At 47.9% G+C, this 20191-nt stretch overlaps 1 protein-coding gene across 4 annotated transcripts in view; it reads left to right on the top strand.

Annotated features, from left to right (window-relative positions):
- TBC1D17 (TBC1 domain family member 17) overlaps window positions 1-20191 on the top strand; it is a 112036-nt gene that overhangs the window by 43577 nt on the left and 48268 nt on the right. For all 4 annotated transcript variants that reach the window (XM_068241363.1, XM_068241362.1, XM_068241361.1 and 1 more), the window contains exons 5-6: window positions 7876-8080; window positions 19906-20011. In XM_068241363.1, the coding sequence (XP_068097464.1) occupies window positions 7876-8080; window positions 19906-20011 (311 nt within the window). The remainder of the gene's footprint in view (window positions 1-7875; window positions 8081-19905; window positions 20012-20191) is intronic.

Genomic DNA, 20191 nt, shown 5'->3' with positions numbered 1-20191 from the left:
ATTACATGGATTTTAATTATGGTAGCATGCATTATTTAAAAACCATAATGGCCGAAAACTGAAAAATATCGATTTTATTTTTCCAAATTTTGTCCTATTTTTCCCATTAAAACACATTTAGAATAAAATAATTTTCGGCATAATGTCCCACCTAAAGAAAGCCTAATTGGTGGTGAAAAAAACAAGATCTAGTTCATTTCATTGTGATAAGTAATGATAAAGTTATAGACGAATGAATGGAAGGAGCACTGAAAGGTGAAAATTTCTTGGATGCTGAAGGGGTAAAACTCCTCAGTTGTGAATGGTTAAAATGCATCAGTTTTTCAGCTTATAATGTAAAAGGACCCTCGTAGCCATGTTTTTTTTCAGGTTAGTGAATGCTAAATAAACAGGCTGTATGGTGATGACTTTGTGACTATTTCTGCTCTGAAAGATCAGACCAGAGCTTCGCCAGAAATGGATTGCCTAACAACTGTTCAGATTGTGGAGAAACAGGATATTCAGGACACGCAACTATTACCCTGACACATTCTGCTCATTAGGGTAAGCAGTACAGGTAGTCCTCGGTTAACGAACTAGATAGGGACTGTCGGCTCGTTCTTAACCTGAATCTGTCCTTAAGTTGGGACAGCCACCTTTGCCCCCGTTTTTAATGCAGAGTAGGTGCAGCGGAAGGTAAATAGACCTGTTCCACGGCAGTAGAAGGTCCCATCGTGCTGCCCGGAAGCTGCGCGGCCCGTCCTCTCTCTTCGTCCACTGTCCCCCCGGTGGCTTCACATGCGTCGCATAATGATGCATTAGGAGGCGCCGCCACTAGGGGGCTTTTCTTGATTGCGTCATTATGCGACGCATAAGAAGCTGCCGGGGAACAGTGGACGGAGAGAGAGGACAGGCCGCGCAGCTTCCGGGCAGCACGATGGGACCTTCTACTGCTGCGGAACAGGTGAGATGTCCTCTATCTGCGCCTACTCTGCATTAAAAACGGCAGCAGAAGAGGTAGTCCCCGGGTCGGCGGGCGTTCGTATCGGCGGGTCGTTCGTAAACCGGGGACTACCTGTAACCTGAAAACAGGGAGTCCTGCAGGAATTGGCACCTTGAGGCCCTGTTCATATTGCCAAACGCAGATGGCCGCGCGATCGGAACGCAACGCGTATGAATACATGCCAACTGCGTGTGCATGCGTTGCGTGGCTGATGCAGTAAATGAGTCAGCCGCGTGTTTTTGGAAAAAAGTGTGCAGCATGCGTTCGCACACCGCACTGGTCCGGAACGCATGCAGTGTGAACATCAGACAGTGCAGTCTATGCACTTCTGATGACGTGCGTGTCTGCCTCCTGCACGCGTTGCTGAAATCCGGACGGCAATGCGTGTAATGTGAACCGGATTTTTGAAGCTGCCGTACACACAGGACTCAGAATCAAAGCTAAAATTAGACTTCTGAAAGGCCACAAGTTCTACTTTCTGCTGGGTGATCCGAGTGATCTTATCGGCCGGATATCGACAGGCCACCTTTAGGAACACCTAGAACTAGAAAAGCTATTCCCATCCACCTTTAAAGAAAACCATCTGACACTACTGTAGCCAGAATGCTGCTTTGAAAACCAGGCAGTAGGATTGTTTGTACAAGGGGATGAAGTTGTCGGCCTCCATTTTCCTCTCACTGAAGCTGGCTCGGAAGATAAGATTTTCTTGCTAAGAGGCAGTAATGTTTTCTTTCCGACTTTCACATCCTGCACTCAGTGCCACTCTGAGAGCTCTCAGCAATCTCAGGAAAAGCCGGAGGGTGCAAAGGGGTAGCTGAAGGAAAATACAGTAACTAAATAACTGCACTAATCGGGCCCAGATTGACCTCAAACGAGCCTATAGGCACAGATGTCCTGGCACCTTAGACTTCGCCCTCTATGAACCTAGGACCCCAACCAAACTGCACCACAAGTATGCTGGTTGTCTCCACTGGCACTTCTTTGTTACGTCCCTTGCTCGTCATAGGTAGCTACAGGTATCCCTTAGCATTAGGTAGCCAGAGGTGACCTCAGTATTAAGCAGCTAGAGGTGCCCCTGACTGAAGGGAGATCTCGTCGGTGGAATGCCGGGAGCTGGGTGAGTAACCTCTCATTTACACTGTATAGCGAAGGCTGAAAGGAGGCATTTAGGGAGGGGAGTGAGCCGCCTTTCCATCATCATGCGCCTATAGGCACGTGCCTACAGTGCCATATGGTCAATCCGGCACTAATAAAACCTTGTGTACCTTTTAGGTGTTATTGATCTCACTCCTTCTCATAAGCTATGGCAAGGGGATCCCCCTACAAGCCGGCACATGTTATCCTTCAGAGCTGTATATAAACCCGCCTTCTGCCCTAATCTTGACAGAAAAGTGACTGTAGCAGCTGCTGTCAGTTATCCGTGTCAAAAGGTTCTGCAGCATCTGAGTAGTCCCTTGCCTGTCCGCTATGAATCACATTGTGGGTTTTATAGAAACATTGATGAAGTCAGGTGATTTACCCACAAAGGATCATCCAATGCAGCCTAATGTCCTTCTTCTACTGGGTTGTAAATGAGCCTTAAAGGAGGACCCTGTGTATCGCCATTGGATTGGACATTGAGCTGGATTAAAGGTGGCCATACACTGATATTGCTATTATCAATCACCTAAAGAACCTACCAGTGATCTATTTACCTGACCGATCACATCTGGAAATGAAAAACAAACATTAATACCGCAAGTGGAGATGAGATTTAGCAATAATCAATGTGGTTGTGCTGGGGAAATATACCATACATCTATATTCTGTTTCCATGCAACTATAACAGGATAGTATTCAATATACGGAAAGCTCCTGGATTGTAACTCCTCTGCTTCTGTGATTGGAAAAGTTCTGTTTTTCATTTCCCCTCCACACGGGGGTTAATTCACTAAGGGCTGTTAGGTGGAAAAAAATCAGGTTGGTAGAATACCGCAGAAAGCACAAAAAGATGTCACAAGGTGCATGTAGTGACATGACATGTAGTGTGCTCTGTCAATACAAACTTTTGCATTCAAGCCTTCAGTGTACAGCTTTGTTATTCTGAGATTCAGATCAGTAAGATACCGCAGTCTGTATTTTACACTTTTTTTTTTCAAAACTCACCAATATTTCCACACATACGGTAGAAGTTAAGTAATTTACTGAAAATTGTTGCTTCAGTCCACTAAATCACGCTCGGTTACGTCCCACCAGCTGAGGAGTAGGTCAAGCAGCCAGCTGGGATTCGTCTCTATGCACATGCGGTTCCAGTGTCAGTTTTGTGAAGTACAAGGCTTCTTGCATTCCCTTAGATGTGCATGCATGCTACTAGAGGTCTCACTTCTGTGTATCAGTATAGAGATCTGCACATCTAAAGTGATGCAGAAAAGCCTTTATCAAACCTTCCTACTTCTGCACACATATTTTTTTTTGTCTTGCTGGCCAAGGCATCGGATCAAATGGGGTGAGTAGTAGGACCAGGACACTCTTCCTATTGGCTGTCTTGCCTTGTTATGCAATGGTATCTTATGCTAATTGTCAGTTACCAGAAACTCCAAAGAAGTCTTAAAACACTGAACATTTAACTTGCTTTACTGAATTCTCTAATATTTGTGAATTGACAGTTATTGAGGCATTTACCACACAGTTGGTAATTCACCTCACTAGTCGGTAATTTTACTTTGCAGTGCGGTAATAGGTTTAGTGAATTAGTGTTTGAGAAGTTGTTCGGTAAATTCTGCTGGTTTATGCATTACTGAATGTGGTAATACTTAGTGCATGGCAGTTTCTAGGCTATATAGCACCCAGGGCGAGGGTGTAAAAATTGCTCCCACCTTCCCCCTGTGGCCTGTGGACTCACCAACCCATACTACGCCCCCAGTATAGGTAGTCAGGTATGGGTGCAGCCCTGCATAAGTGTCCCCAATATAGGTAGCCAGCTGTAGAGGTGCTCCTAGTATAGGTTAGCTAGGTAAAGGTGCTGCCAGTATAGGTTAGTTAGGTATAGGTGCCTTCAGTATAGGTAGCTAGGTATAGGTGCAGCCAGTATTAGTTAGCCAGGTATAAGTGCCTTCAGTAAAGGTAGCTAGGTATAGGTGCCCAGAAATATTCCAAAACCTTGCGCTCCTGTCCTGAGGATAACAGGCTACCACAAATGCTTATTCTCCTTTATCCCAATGCACTGTGCTGCTCCAATTACAATTGGCAAGGGAAAGCAAATCTAAAAAAGATGAAGCGCTCCATAGTGCATTATCAATGGGTGATTTTAATCGCAAATTTAAAAGTTCTACTTACAAAATGTAGAATGTCAATTCGCTCATCAGCGGTACAGTCCACCGCTACACACTTATGCAGCGCCCCCTGATGGTCTGTTTCCCTTTGCAAGAGTCAGTGCAGTCCACACGAGATCTAGAAACGGAGGGGGCTCGGACAGAGTAACAGACTGAATCTGAGACCATGATAGCCCCTATCATGGTCTCAGATTCAGTCTGTTACTCTGTCCGAGCCCCCTCCGTTTCTAGATCTCGTGTGGGCTAGGTATAGGTGCAGCCAGTATAGGTTAGCTAGGTATAGGTGCCTTCAGTAAAGGTAGCTAGGTATAGGTGCAGCCAGTATAGGTGCCTTCGGTATAGGTAGCTTAGTATAGGTAGCTAGGTATAGGTACCTTTGGTATAGGTGCGTTCAGTATAAGTAGCTAGGTATAGGTGCGTTCAGTATAAGTAGCTAGGTATAGGTGCAGCCAGTATAGGTTAGCTAGGTATAGGTGCCTTCGGTATAGGTAGCTAGGTATAGGTGCCTTCAGTATAGGTAGCTAGGTATAGGTGCAGCCCGTATAGGTTAGCTAGGTATACTGTAGGTGCCCCCTCTTTTAGGTGATAGAGGGGTGAGCTGCGGCCACACTGAGATTCAGCCGCATGGAGCCCGAGTTCTCCCTCCCTCTTCCCGGGGCCCCCCTCCGTGCTCCACCCTCTTTGCAGAGTAAGCACAGCGGGATGCCTTGTACGTGCAACTTACCGTCCTTCCCGTTGCAATTGCCGCTGATCTCCATCTGCATAGTCGAGGGGGGAGCATGGAGGGGGGCCCCGGGGAGAGGGAGGGAGAAATCTGGCTCCACGCGGCTGAATCTCAGTGTGGCCGCGGCTCCCACCCTCCATCACTACGCCTCCCCATCACTGGCCCTCCCCCCTCACAGCGCTCAAGGCGGTTGCCCGTCTGGCCTACCCATAGAAACGGGGCTGACTTTTCTGCCCATGCACAGTAGACCCAGACTGGACCCAACTGAGCCTGTTACCAGTGCTGATCGCGACTGAACGGCAGACTGCGGGAGGACGGCGAGGGACCTGCACATGTTTATGCTGTTGGAGGAAGCCACGGGTGAGTATCAAATCCTTTTTTTTTTTTTTTTTTAGGACACTTTACTTTAAAGAGAATCTGTATTGTTAAAATCGCACAAAAGTAAACATACCAGTGTGTTAGGGGACATCTCCTATTACCTTCTGTCACAATTTCGCCGCTCCCCGCCGCATTAAAAGTAGTCAAAAACAGTTTTAAAAAGTTTGTTTATAAACAAACAAAATGGCCACCAAAACAGGAAGTAGATTGATGTACAATATGTCCACACATAGAAAATACATCCATACACAAGCAGGCTGTATACAGCTTTCCTTTTGAATCTCAAAAGATCATTTGTGTGTTTACCTTCTGTCCCCTTCTTCTCTCATGCACTGAACATTACAGGCTTCCTGCAGACAGCTCTGCCTGTGCCTGTGTTTGTAATTCCTCAGTATGTGTCAGCCAGCTACTTTCACAGCCTAACAGAGGAGGATTTTTATCCAGCTCTCTTCTATCACTGATAAGATAGCAGAGAAGCTGCTGGCTTATGTAAATAAAACACACACTGGAGTGTGCATAGAGGAACAGACCAGCACAGAAGAGTTGGCAGCCTTCCAGACACAGGCCGACAAGTCTGACAGGGGAAAGATCAGGGCCGGATTACCGACCAGGCAACAAAAGCAGTCGCTTGGGGCCCCATTCAGAGTCAAAGGGGCCCCATCAGCACATAAACCAGCCCTTGCCATCCTGTCAGCGGTGGCTGGATGGTATAATGGTTAAAGGGACTCTGAGCAGTGCAGTAACTATGGAAAGATGCATATCATTTTAAAGCTCTCTTTCTCCTCTTTCCAATGATATATAAACAGCTGCTCTATGCCTTTTAGTTCTCGATATTTTCGCGATCGAAATCACGGCCACAGGACGACTTTTCTCCAAAGTTGGCAGCTCGATTCAGCACAATGCAATGAAATATAAGGAACCCAGGGGGATATAATTACAAACATCATGCTGGTAGGTGTGAGGATGTAATGAATTAGTTGTGGGTATGCTTAAAGGCATATCCACAGGCACTGCTTGGAGTCCCTTTAAGGGCTCTGCCGCTGACACAGGAGACCAGGGTTCGAATCTCGGCTTAGCCTGTTCAGTAAGCCAGCACCTATTCAGTAGGAGAACGTAGGCAAGTCTCTCTAACACTCCTACTGCCTATAGGGCGCTTCCTAGTGGCTGCAGCTCTGGCGCTTTGAGTCCACCAGGAGAAAAGCGCGATATAAATGTTATTTGTCTTGTCTTGTCAAATGATGCCGTGCGCTGCTGATTGTCTTCAGAGCCAGGCTCTCCTCCTAGGTCCCCCCCCCTGCTACTGTGCGCTCTGCCGCTGCCCACTCCACCCTCCCTTCCCACAGAGAACCACAGCTGCAGCAAGAATGATAGCAGCAGATGGCAAACGCTCACTCACCTATCCATGATCCAAGCGATAGAGATCCCGTCATCTGAAACCCATCTGTCTCTTCTCCAGTGCAGCCGCTCGCTCTGAACTTCCTGATTCTCAGATCAGACAGGAAGTAGGAAGTAGTAATAGTAGTAGTAACAGAGTGGCAGCACTCTAGAGGAGACAGATGGGCTCCGGATGACGGGACCTCTATTGCTTGGATTGCAATAGGTGAATGTGAGTCATCTGGTGCTGTCATTCTCCCCCACTGCGGCTGCCTTCTCTGCTGGACTATCGTATTCACTGGGATGGAGGCTGCATGGTGGCTGTCTAGTTTGGGAGGAAATTGGTTGTTCGGTGGTGGGAGTGGTTATGTAATTCTGTCTGGGGAACGGCTTCCGGTTTGGCGGTGTCCAGAGCTTTCTGCTATTGCCAGGCTGGAGATGCAGGGGGAAAGTGCTGCTGCTGTGATATCTGGCGCCCTCTTCACAGGGTTCCCCCAGCCTCTGAGTGCAAATGTCCCAGCCATTCATCTCTCACTCTGCATTTTGCCGCTGCTATTCCCTGCATTGTGCACCCAGAGGAAAGCGTGCTGTTGCCCATAGCAACCAGTAGCTCGGCTGCCCGGTGTGTGCGGCATATTGCTGTGCAGCTGCATCTTCTGATTCTATTACGACATGATGGGGGGGCCAAAATCAGTTACTTTGCTTAGGGCCCCATTTAGCCTTAATCCGGCTCTGGGAAAGATACATTGATTTATTACATAGACCGTGATGGTACAAAGTGCTGCAGTGAGCCAGAACAGATTAGAATAGGTTTAGGAACTTGTAGGATGGTAGAAAAAACGTTGTAATTTTTGTTACAGAGTCACTTTAAGGTAATATCTGAATGTGCCCTGGGCTGATTCTTTGTAGATAGTGCTAGTTATCACTTCTTCTCACCAGCTCTGCTAATGTCATGTGCACAGTCTCATGCAGAGAGCAATAGACAAAAGTTAGCGGACAGCAGTGAAGTTCAGTAAAATACTTCTAATGTATCTGTACTTTTTCTATAAGGATTTTTTTTGTAATTATAGTCTGTAATAATGAATACTCCATGTTTTGTTCTACAGTTGCAAAACCCGGTAGTCGCGAGAAATGGGCGTTCTCGTTGAGTCTATCAGAACTGAAGTCCATCCGCAAGAGCAAACTTGGTCTCAGCTGGTCCTACCTCATATTTATTACCAAGGAGGGAGTCTCTTTCCAGGCACTGCATTTTCACCAGGGCGGGACAAGAGCGCTGTTGAAAGCCCTCCGCAAATACGTCATATTGGCAACGTGAGTTCTGATTGTAATTCTAGTTACTTACAGACCTCTTTGCTGATAACAGTTCTGTTCTGCTTCCTGTTTGTCTTCCCCCCAGTAAATTACATGCACATAACTAGCATACTCTTAAAAAATGCTTAAAGGACATCCGAGGTGACATGTGACATAATGAGATAGACGTGTGTATGTACAGTGCCTAGCACACAAATAACTATGCTGTGTTCCTTTTTTATTTCTCTGCCTGAAAGAGTTAAAATCAGGTATGCAAGTGACAGTTTCTGTCTGGGTCAGGCTATAGCATAACCCTCACTTATAAGTAATTACAGCCATAAAACATTTTCCTAGAAGAAAATAGCTTCTAAAAACAGGAAAGCGATAAAAAGGGTCAATAGTTCATAGATTTGAGCTCTGACATACTTCAATGAATGTGTCATTGAGCAGAGACAATGAAACAGTAAAAACAGTTTCAGGGAACTGTATAGGGAATGGAGGGGAGCTATTAGACACCAGGGAACTTTATAAAGGAGAGAGCTGGGCACTAGACATTGAGGTTAGCCCTCTAATTAGTCCCAGAGTTCGATTTCAGCCTACTTTGTATTTGAGTTTGACACCCCTGGATTAGAGTGTAAGATTCTAAGGACCACTAGTGACATAAGTAAGGGATTGAGTGTGGTCTGTTTTCAGGGGCGAAGTTTAGGGCACCAGAATGCCTGTGCCCACGGGCCTCTGAGTTGTAAATCCGGCCCTGTTTCAGGCGCGGGAATCAGACACTGTTGCAACCAAAGAGACCAGTGGGGCCGCCAGGCAACTGGTATTGTTTAAAAGGAAATAAATCTGGCCACCACCATATCCCTTTCAGTTCAGGGGTACTTTTATGTCCACCTGTGTCACATGCGCAAATGTAAAACCCTCCACTTTCAGCAGTCTGTCGCCTGTCCCGTATTGCTGCTCCTGTTCGCTGCAACTTGCTCAGATAAAGTCCCGGCTTGTAGTTTACTAACGGTTATCTCAGCTGTGTTCTGCAATCTGCCCCGCTCACTCCGAGAAGACAGAGTTTCAGATCCATCAATACTGCAACTGACTAGACAGCACAAAGGTTAATAGACATTCCCGCTTTAGAATAATTATTGAGTGGCCTATTTGTTTTGCCATGTATTATGTATGAGGTTCATCTTGTCATAACTGCTTTGGTTTCACTTACTTTCTTGTAATACAGCCGCTGCAGGAACCTGTGTCCTGTCTACAAGTGCTGAGTCGGGATGAAGCAAGTGTTTCTCAAAGAGTTTCTGGCTTTCTGATTTCAGTGTTATAGTGTAATTGTGATCTGAAGACAGAATTTTAGTTAGCTTCCTTTCAGTGATCCTGTACCTTTAGGCAGGGGTTACACTTGTCTTTCAGTTTCTACACTTTTCAGAAAACTGAAAGACAAGTGTGACCTCTGCCTTACAACAGCTAATGTAATTTATAGAGAAAACTGACAAATTGTGCAAGATGTCAGTTTTTTTTCTGCATGCAAAATCTACATTCAAGTGTGACCTAGCTCATTGATTAACATGAGTCCTCAGTTGAAAACAGTTTTTCTGTGCAGAAAACGCGCACGAAAGCCGACAAGTGTGACCAACTTAAAGCAGACCTGAACTCAGAACTTCCTCTCTGCTCTAAAAGATAAGCAATTGCATAACAAGCTTTAAAGAAAAACATTTCCTTGTTACAGCTTACAGAGCTTCTACAGAGATCCTGCAGTGTGGTTACGTCCTGGTTTGCTGGGAGCACAGAAAGGGTTAACCTCCTGTCAGGAACCGGCCCCACGGCACGCCTGCGTATACGGTTCCCGACTGCGGGTTTGACCAGATCAAGCGGGGAGCAGCCTTATTCAAGCTAAAAGCAAGGCTGTGACCCCTCAAACGCTTCTTACTGCCACCACTAGCTGTTGCTAGACACGTTCACTCGGCTGTCGAGTGCTCAGTGTGCAATCCGTGTTTTCGTATACGGTTCAGCTTTGCGCTTTAGGCCGAATACGGGAACGCCACGCACACACACACACAGTACAGTTGTACAGTAACACGGCACAATCAGGCACTGACTTGTAATGCAAGTTACACTGTAGTGCAGCAAAACCACTAACAGTCGTTCCAAACGATACTGTTAGCCACTCTGCTGTCGAGCGCAAAAGTGCCCCATACACACAATGCAATTACAATCTCATACGGTAGTGTTGCTCAAACGTACAATCAGGCATGGACTTATACACAGTTACACTTCAGTCTCTTCTAGGCTATGAGTGTTAGCTTAGTACAGCAGAAGTCAAACTTATTAAATAACTATTTAATATTCCAGGAAAAAAGTGGAACAATGCAGAAAATAATATATACAAAAGATGTACAAAAAACAAAGTAAAAAAGTTACAAAGTAAGGCTGCTTACACACTAAGACGTTACAGGCGCACGTTAGTGCGCCTGTAACGCTCCCCCAACGCACAGCAATGTAACACAAGTGGGCTTTTCACACAGCCCACGTTGCGTTACATGTAACGCTGCACGTTCTTAAGAAAGTGCAGCATGCTACGGCGTTAGAGCGGCTATAGCCGCGTTAGACTGTTTGCACATGCGCAGTGGGGGGTGAGAGGAGGTGGGGAGATGCTGCTACAGTAGCCGCGCACATGGCTACTTAATATTCACTGCACTGGCGGCCGCTGATTGGCCGGCGGGACCACGTGATGCGGAGTGTCTCGCTCCGCTTCACGTGGTCCCGCCGGCCAATCAGCGCCACTCTGGGAGACCTTATACGGATAGAGCCGCCTAACGCGGCTCACTCTACCGTCCTCTCCCACACCACCATGCGTTGCATTAGGTGCACGTTATGCGACCTTAACGTAGCACCTAACGCAACGTCTTGGTGTGCAAGTAGCCTAAAAGTTACAAGGATACACAACAAGACAAGTTGCAAATAACGTTACTGCGTAGATTAGAACGTGGTTGGCGGGAGAACGCCGTTCCGATTCGCTCGGGGTCCCTCTAGCTATGCGCTACCTCCAAGAGAAGATGATTTGTGACTGTCCCAGGCTTGGGTTATATAGTCCACTTGGGGGCCTGGGGCATTGAATGGTCCATCCCCAAAACTAACGCAATTTCCCAGACGGTGACATCACGGTCTGCCAAGCCCCTTGTCATATCTGGACTAGATGTGACATGCGAATTTCAAGGCTTATCCTGTCACACTTTGCAGACTTCAAAGCAATTCTGTGTTAGTTTTGGATCTTTCAGAGATTTCAAACCCCTTCCATAAAATCCAATTTCCACAGGTAAAAATTGTATCAAAAGGACTTCCCCACTCCAGGTGACAATTGATTAAGGCTTCCTCAACATTCCAGCAGGCTGTCATATGTAAATTCCAGAGGTTTTTTTAGCCTTTGAAGTTCCCTGACTCTGGTCTGCTTTGTATATTGGGACAATGGGGCTTCTAATTAGCTCCCTGCTCCCAGAGGAACTGAGGGTAATTGTATTCCACACTGTCATACAGACAAGTACAGCTTCCCCCAAAGCCAGATGACCACACATACATACGCATCTGAAGTACATAGCAGACAGGCAAATGAAAATATACTACTGTATTATCCCAACATCATAACTAGCTGCTATGTCATGACACCTCCTGTGTTTACATATTCGCTCAGAATTTGGCAGAGAACTGACAGCTCAAATTAGACTGGCTCATTACTTTCTGAGAAGGGAGAATTAGACAGCCTGTTCTATATAAACAAATGCAGGATGGACACAGGGTGCATTTCTCAGTGTTCTCCTTCTCTCTTGTGCAGGAGTTCATGTCTGCCTTAAAGTGGAGTGTTCTTGTACTTAAAGTGTACCTGACCGCAGTTACACATTTGCAAATAAAATCTATGGGTGAACCTACTATAGCCAGTCATTGTCTAATGTACCTATTGGAGTCTCAGACTTTAATGCACTTGTTAAAGGATACCCGAGGTGACATGTGACATGATGAGATAGACATGTGAATGTACAGTGCCAAGCACACAAATAACTATGCTGTGTTCCTTTTTTTCTTTCTCTGTCTGAAAGAGTTAAATATCAGGTATGTAAGTGGCTGACTTAGTCCTGACTCAGACAGGAAGTGACTACAGTGTGACCCTCACTGATATGAAATTCCAACTATTAAACACTTTCCTAGCAGAAAGTGGCTTCTGAGAGCAAGAAAGAGTTAAAAAGGGGAATTTCTTATCAGTGAGGGTCACATTGTAGTTACTTCCTGTCTGAGTCAGGACTGAGTCAGCCACTTACATACCTGATATTTAACTCTTTCGGGCAGAGAAAGAAAAAAAGGAACACAGCATAGTTATTTGTGTGCTAGGCACTGTACATACACATGTCTATCTCATTATGTCACATGTCAGTTCGGGTATCCTTTAAAAGCCCGAATCCTGGCTATGAATAGTACCTATTCAGTAAGGGCTTGTTCACACTATGAGCGTTTGCGTATATTTTTAAGCGTTGGTGATTTCTGATATCGCGCTTGTGCAATAATATCTTATGAGACTGTTCACATGTGCCCGTTGCGATTGCGTTCCGCTCCACAAAACGCTGCCTGTACCATTTTCTGGGCGATTTGGCTATAATGTAAGGTATAGGAAAATCGCAAAGCACTTGAAAAAGCTGTACACTAGTTGATGGCCAACAGGTCAACCTGATAGAGCTCTGTTTTATTGCATCTGATTACCTGTCAACACACTGCGGACAGATTTCCAATATTTTTCAGCAGGAAATCGCCTGCTGGGCTGCCCCCATGTAGTGTGACACCCCTCCAGGGTGGTAGGGCTCACCTACCTGCTGCGTGTGCCTCCTATAGTTTCTTCTCTGCATCGCCGAGGGAGCTTGTAGTCCGTGACCCCATCTTGTGTGTGACGTCAGTACATGAGACGAGGTCACGGAGTACAGGCCCCTCCCCTGGCGACGTTAGGAGACGTGCAACAGATGAGCTGCTTCCGCGCTCACCACTGGCTCGGGAAGGAACAAATTATATGTAGGGAGGCCGGCTCTAGGGGTCAGTACGGTCCGCCGATTGTCAGTCACCGCTGCACTCCCGACTGAACCCTTATGAGGCTAGGTTTCCACTTATGCGTTTTGTGTCAGTTTTTCTGCTCAGAAAATTCACATAGATTTTAAAACTAATGTTAGTCAATGCAGCTGTTTCCACTCTATGCGAATTTTCGTACGCGTGAAAAAATCTGAGGTCCTGCATCATATTTTCGGATTTCGCATACGATTCGCGTACAATGTTTTGTATACTCAATGCGAATTTTCGCGTTATTTTCGTGAAAATTCGCAGTAAATCCATGGTTACAGGAAGTTGTCAGCAATCATGACTAAGCTGTTACTACGCAGATTATGTATATTTAACTAATGCGGATCTTCACGTACGAAAATTCGCATGAAAACGCGTACAAATTTACATGCAGATTTTCACCAATCAGAAAAATCGGATACAATTTTTTTTGCAGGCGAAAATGTAACTCTACAGTGGAAACATAGCCTGAGTGAGAGGAAGGAAAGAATTAATACTTATTTGGGGCTTCCTCCAGCCCCATGACCGCCATTACCTCCCTTGCCGCCCTCCCTGTTGACTCAGTTCACCTGTTATCGGCCCAGTAATCTTTCAGTCACTTCAGTCAGGCTCTTCTGCCCATGCATGGCCGCATCTATGCCCATCGATATGCCCATTGCATTCATGATTGCCAGGAGCGTTCTCCGCCTGCGTAGTACTACTGCAGGGATTAGTATTTGCAGCTCCAACAGGAGAAAAGCGCTATACAAATGTTAACATTATTATTATTATTATTAGGATTTACGTTGAATTCTTGTCATTGAGCTCTAAGATGTCAAATTGCGCTAAGGTCAAATTCTGTTGCGAGTTATAAACAAGAGACGGTTTGATCTTGATGAGTCAGATGTATTGCTTTGTAGTGATCTTGTACCGGGCTGCTGGGTTGTGTAGCATTTTGCTGGGTCTCAGTTAGTTTTCTTTCAGTCAGCAGCCCGCAGTAAGTAAAACAAGTCCTGCTTTGACATTGACTCTTACCAGGGCTCTCTGCATCATCATAAAATGCAACTGCTGATGAGGAAGTGGCGCCTTTTAGTGTGATTTGTACTGCAAGGACAGAGCAGGAGGGACAAGAGCGCGCTCAGCGAAGCAGATGACTGTAAAGAATCAGTGTACTGTGACTACAGCAGAGGCCGTTCTGCCGTACAGCCATCAACTGACCATCCTGAGGCTTCTGTGCTGCTAGCATACACTCTGACAGAAATGCATTATTGCCAAGTCAAGACCCCCTTGTCAGGATTCCTGCCCCCCCCTTGTACTCAAGTCAGTGTGAACTGCTGCAAGCATTTTCAGTGCTTAAAGAGGAACCCCAGTGAAAATGATGTAATGATAAAAAGATCTTAAAGAGAACCCGAGGTGGATCTTTGGGGGGCAGATGGGACACAGAGGCATGTTCTCTGCCTCATGACATTACTCTGTGTCCCCCAACCACCTCTCTCTGGCCCTCCACCCTGCCGTGCTATAGCTCCCCGAGTTTACTCGGAGGTAAACACCGGTGAAAGGAATTCCCTGTTCAAAACACGCGCCGGGGGCGTTCCTGCAGGGTTTCCAGAGATGCCATTGGGCAGCTCTCTCCCTGGCCACACACCCTGCTGCTCCCCCACCTCCCTGCACACTATAAGAGACACATAGCCTCTCAGTGCAGCGTCGTGACCCAGAGGTCACGAAAGTGAAAGTGGGCCCACCTCGGGCTCTGTTTAATTTTTACAATAATTATGTATAAATGATTTAGTCAGTGTTTGCCCATTGTAAAAGCTTTCCTCTCCATGATTTACACTCTGACATTTATCACATGGTGATATTTTTACTGCTGGAAGGGATTATCTGTGGAAAGAAATTATGCATTTTTGGCAGTTGGAAACAGCTGTTATTTCCCACAATGCAACAAGGCTCCCACAGTGTGATGTCAGCTCCCTGGTGCTGACATACACTGTGGGAGGGGTTTCACCACACAGATGTGTAGCATGTATGTAGTTTCCCGCTGTCAGGAGAGACATATGTAGCGTGTATGTAGTTTCCCGCTGTCAGGAGAGACATATGTAGCGTGTATGTAGTTTCCCGCTGTCAGGAGAGACATATGTAGCGTGTATGTAGTTTTCCACTGTCAGGAGAGACATGTAGTGTGTATGTAGTTTCCCATTGTCATGAGAGACATATGTAGCATGTATGTAGTTTCCTGCTGTCAGGAGAGACATATGCAGCGTGTATATAGTTTTTTTATTTCAGTAGAAACATATGCAGCGTGTATATAGTTTTTTGCTTTCAGTAGAAACATATGTAGGTGGTATGTAGATTCCCATTGTCAGTAGAAACATATGTAGCGTGTATGCAGTTTCCCGCTTTCAGGAGAGACATATGTAGCGTGTATGTAGTTTCTCGCTGTCAGGAGAGACATATGTAGCGTGTATGTAGTTTCCCATTGTCAGGAGAGACATATGTAGCGTGTATGTAGTTTCTCGCTGTCAGGAGAGACATATGTAGCGTGTATGTAGTTTCCAGCTGTCAGGAGAGACATATGTAGCTTGTATGTGGTTTCCTGCTGTCAGGGGAGACATATGTAGCGTGTATGTAGTTTTCTGCTTTCAGGAGAGACCTATGTAGAGTGTATGTAATCTCTCTTTCAGGAGGGACATATGTAGCGTGTATGTAGATATATGAAGCGTGTATGTATTTTCCCGCTTTCAGGAAAGACATGTGTAGCGTGTATGTAGTTTCCCATTGGCATGAGAGACATATGTAGCATGTATGTCGTTTTCTGCTTTCAATAGAAACATATGTAGCATATATGTAGTTTCCCACTGTCAGGAGAGACATGTAGCGTGTATGTAGTTTCCTGCCTTCAGGAGAGACATATGTAGCGTGTATGTAGTTTCCTGCCTTCAGGAGAGACATATGTAGCGTGTATGTAGTTTCCTGCCTTCAGGAGAGACATATGTAGTGTGTATGTGGTTTCCTGCTGTCCGGAGAGACATATGTAGCATGTGCATGTTTTCCAACTTTTAGGAGAGACATATGTAGCTTGTATGTAGTTTCCCGCTGTCAGGAGAATGTAGAGATCTGTAGCGTGTCTGTTTTTTCCCACTGTCAGGAGAGACATATGCCGTTGATCAAGGGGGTTATTCTACTGGTAAGCTGAGAACTCTGGGTCATAATGCGAGGAAACACAGGCACATCTCAGGGCTGTGGTGATGCTGGGGCTGCCAGAGGCAGGGCTGTGGTGATGCTGGGGCTGCCAGAGGCAGGGCTGTGGTGATGCTGGGGCTGCCAGAGGCAGGGCTGTGGTGATGCTGATGCTGCCAGAGGCAGGGCTGTGGTGATTATGGTGCTGCCAGAGGCAGGGCTGTGGTGATTATGGTGCTGCCAGAGGCAGGGCTGTGGTGATGCTGGGGCTGCCAGAGGCGGGGCTGTGGTGATGCTGGGGCTGCCAGAGGCGGGACTGTGGTGATGCTGGGGCTGCCAGAGGCGGGGCTGTGGTGATGCTTGGGCTGCCAGAGGCGGGGCTGTGGTGATGCTTGGGCTGCCAGAGGCGGGACTGTGGTGATGCTGGGGCTGTGGTGATGCTGAGGCTGCCAGAGGCGGGGCTGTGGTGATGCTGAGGCTGCCAGAGGCGGGGCTGTGGTGATGCTGGGACTGCCAGAGGCAGGGCTGTGGTGATGCTGGAGCTGCCAGAGACGGGGCTGTGGTGATGCTGGAGCTGCCAGAGGCGGGGCTGTGGTGATGCTTGGGCTGCCAGAGGCGGGGCTGTGGTGATGCTTGGGCTGCCAGAGGCGGGGCTGTGGTGATGCTTGGGCTGCCAGAGGCGGGGCTGTGGTGATGCTTGGGCTGCCAGAGGCGGGGCTGTGGTGATGCTGGGGCTGCCAGAGGCGGGGCTGTGGTGATGCTGGGGCTGCCAGAGGCGGGGCTGTGGTGATGCTGGGGCTGCCAGAGGCGGGGCTGTGGTGATGCTGGGGCTGCCAGAGGCAGGGCTGTGGTGATGCTGGGGCTGCCAGAGGCAGGGCTGTGGTGATGCTGGGGCTGCCAGAGGCAGGGCTGTGGTGATGCTGGGGCTGCCAGAGGCAGGGCTGTGGTGATGCTGGGGCTGCCAGAGGCAGGGCTGTGGTGATGCTGGGGCTGCCAGAGGCAGGGCTGTGGTGATGCTGGGGCTGCCAGAGGCAGGGCTGTGGTGATGCTGGGGCTGCCAGAGGCAGGGCTGTGGTGATGCTGGGGCTGCCAGAGGCAGGGCTGTGGTGATGCTGGGGCTGCCAGAGGCAGGGCTGTGGTGATGCTGGGTCTGCCAGAGGCAGGGCTGTGGTGATGCTGGGGCTGCCAGAGGCAGGGCTGTGGTGATGCTGGGGCTGCCAGAGGCAGGGCTGTGGTGATGCTGGGGCTGCCAGAGGCAGGGCTGTGGTGATGCTGGGGCTGCCAGAGGCAGGGCTGTGGTGATGCTGGGGCTGCCAGAGGCAGGGCTGTGGTGATGCTGGGGCTGCCAGAGGCAGGGCTGTGGTGATGCTGGGGCTGCCAGAGGCAGGGCTGTGGTGATGCTGGGGCTGCCAGAGGCAGGACTGTGGTGATGCTGGGGCTGCCAGAGGCAGGGCTGTGGTGATGCTTGGGCTGCCAGAGGCAGGGCTGTGGTGATGCTTGGGCTGCCAGAGGCAGGGCTGTGGTGATGCTGGGGCTGCCAAAGGCAGGGTTGTGGTGATGCTGGGGCTGCCAGAAGCAGGGCTGTGGTGATGCTGATGCTGCCAGTGGTGAGACTGGTGATGCAGGGTGAGGGGGGGGGTGCTACCTGTCACATGTAGCTTAGTTACAACCCACCTTCCACAATCCCCTGCAGCCTCTATCTTCTTCCTGTTCCAGGCATCCATCGCGTTGGTAACAGCGCCCCGCATGTCATCACAGCAGGGGGGCGCTTAGCGCTGGAAACAGGAAGATGAAAGCGGCTTCTGGGGATTGTGGAAGGGGAGTTGTAACTACGTTATGCCCGGTCCTCACACCACTGTACCTATGCTGGAGGCACCTACCTATCTAACCTATACTCGGGGAACCTACCTATCTAACCTATACTCGGGGCATCTACCTATCTAACCTATAGTGGGGGCACCTACCTATGTAACCTGTACTCGGGGCACCTACCTATCTAACCTATACTGGGGGCATCTACCTATCTAACCTATAGTGGGGGCACCTACCTATGTAACCTGTACTCGGGGCACTGGCCTATCTAAACTATACTGGGGCACCTACCTACCTATCTAACCTATACTCGGGCACCTACCTATCTAACTTATACTTGGGGCACCTACCTATCTAACCTATACTCGGGCACCTACCTATCTAACCTATACTCGGGCACCTACCTATCTAACCTATACGGGGGGGGGGCATCTACCTATCTAACCTATACTGGGGGCACCCACCTAGCTAACCTATATTCGGGGCACCTACCTATTTAACCTATACTCGGGGCACCTACCTAGCTAACCTGTACTGGGGGCACCCACCTAGCTAACCTATACTGGGGGCACCTACCTATCTAACCTATAGTGGGGGCACCTACCGATGTAACCTGTACTCGGGGCACCTACCTATCTAACCTATACTGGGGGCATCTACCTATCTAACCTATAGTGGGGGCACCTACCTATGTAACCTGTACTCGGGGCACTGGCCTATCTAAACTATACTGGGGCACCTACCTACCTATCTAACCTATACTCGGGCACCTACCTATCTAACCTATACTTGGGGCACCTACCTATCTAACCTATACTCGGGCACCTACCTATCTAACCTATACTCGGGCACCTACCTATCTAACCTATACGGGGAGGGGGGGGGGGGGCATCTACCTATCTAACCTATACTGGGGGCACCCACCTAGCTAACCTATATTCGGGGCACCTACCTATTTAACCTATACTCAGGGCACCTACCTAGCTAACCTGTACTGGGGGCACCCACCTAGCTAACCTATACTGGGGGCACCTACCTATCTAACCTATAGTGGGGGCACCTACCTATGTAACCTGTACTCGGGGCACCTACCTATCTAACCTATACTGGGGGCACCTACCTATCTAACCTATACTGGGGGCACCCACCTAGCTAACCTATATTCGGGGCACCTACCTATTTAACCTATACTCGGGGCACCTACCTAGCTAACCTGTACTGGGGGCACCCACCTAGCTAACCTATACTGGGGGCACCTACCTATCTAACCTATACTGGGGGCAACTATACTGGCTATCTATATTGGAGGCACCTACCTAGCTAACCTATACTGGGGACAGTTATACTGGGGGAGACCTATAGCTGGCTAACTATACTGGGAGCAACTAGACCTGGCTCCTATATCTGGAGTAGGGGGGTGATTTTTAAACCCTCACCCTGGGCGCTATTAAGCCTAGAGACTGCCCTGCTGTCACGAGTGCAAGTATACAGGCAGACATTGGCCAGTCCCGGTGCACCTCTTATGCTATTCCTGCTGTGTGTGTCTAGCACTCTCATATGGCAGCAAATGCAGGCTTCATTAAGCTGGAGAGGATACACATAGGGATAGAGTAAGAGGCGCACGTGGACCAGCTGGCATCTGCCTGTATACCTGCGCTCATGACAGGTAGCGTGTCAGTGTATGGGGCGCCACCCTGTGTTACAATCAGGGTTAGAATTCTGTATTCTGTGTTTTCAGACTATGGATGAACTTGATATTATATTCCATAACAGACTTTATTTTGTCTCCCCAGCTCACCAAAGGATTCCCGCCTCTACTTGGTCTATCCACACGACTCGCATGCTTTGTCCCAGTCCTTCGATGAGCTGTTTGATGATGGCTCCTCTGATGTTGTATCTGTAAGTGAAACTCTGTAACTTCCACCCCCAGAAATACAGCATTGTGTAAGCGTGGAAAATAGATAAAAATAAAGCGAGTCAGCATTGCATGTAAGCACAAATCACTTTCAAAGTTATTAGACTTTTTTTTTTTAATAATAATAATTCCTATATTTGTATAGCGCTTTTCTCCTGTCGGAC

The sequence above is a fragment of the Hyperolius riggenbachi genome, chromosome 6, assembly GCF_040937935.1.
Source record: "Hyperolius riggenbachi isolate aHypRig1 chromosome 6, aHypRig1.pri, whole genome shotgun sequence".
Classification (NCBI taxonomy): domain Eukaryota; kingdom Metazoa; phylum Chordata; class Amphibia; order Anura; family Hyperoliidae; genus Hyperolius; species Hyperolius riggenbachi.
This window is presented reverse-complemented; position numbering and strand designations above follow the sequence as displayed.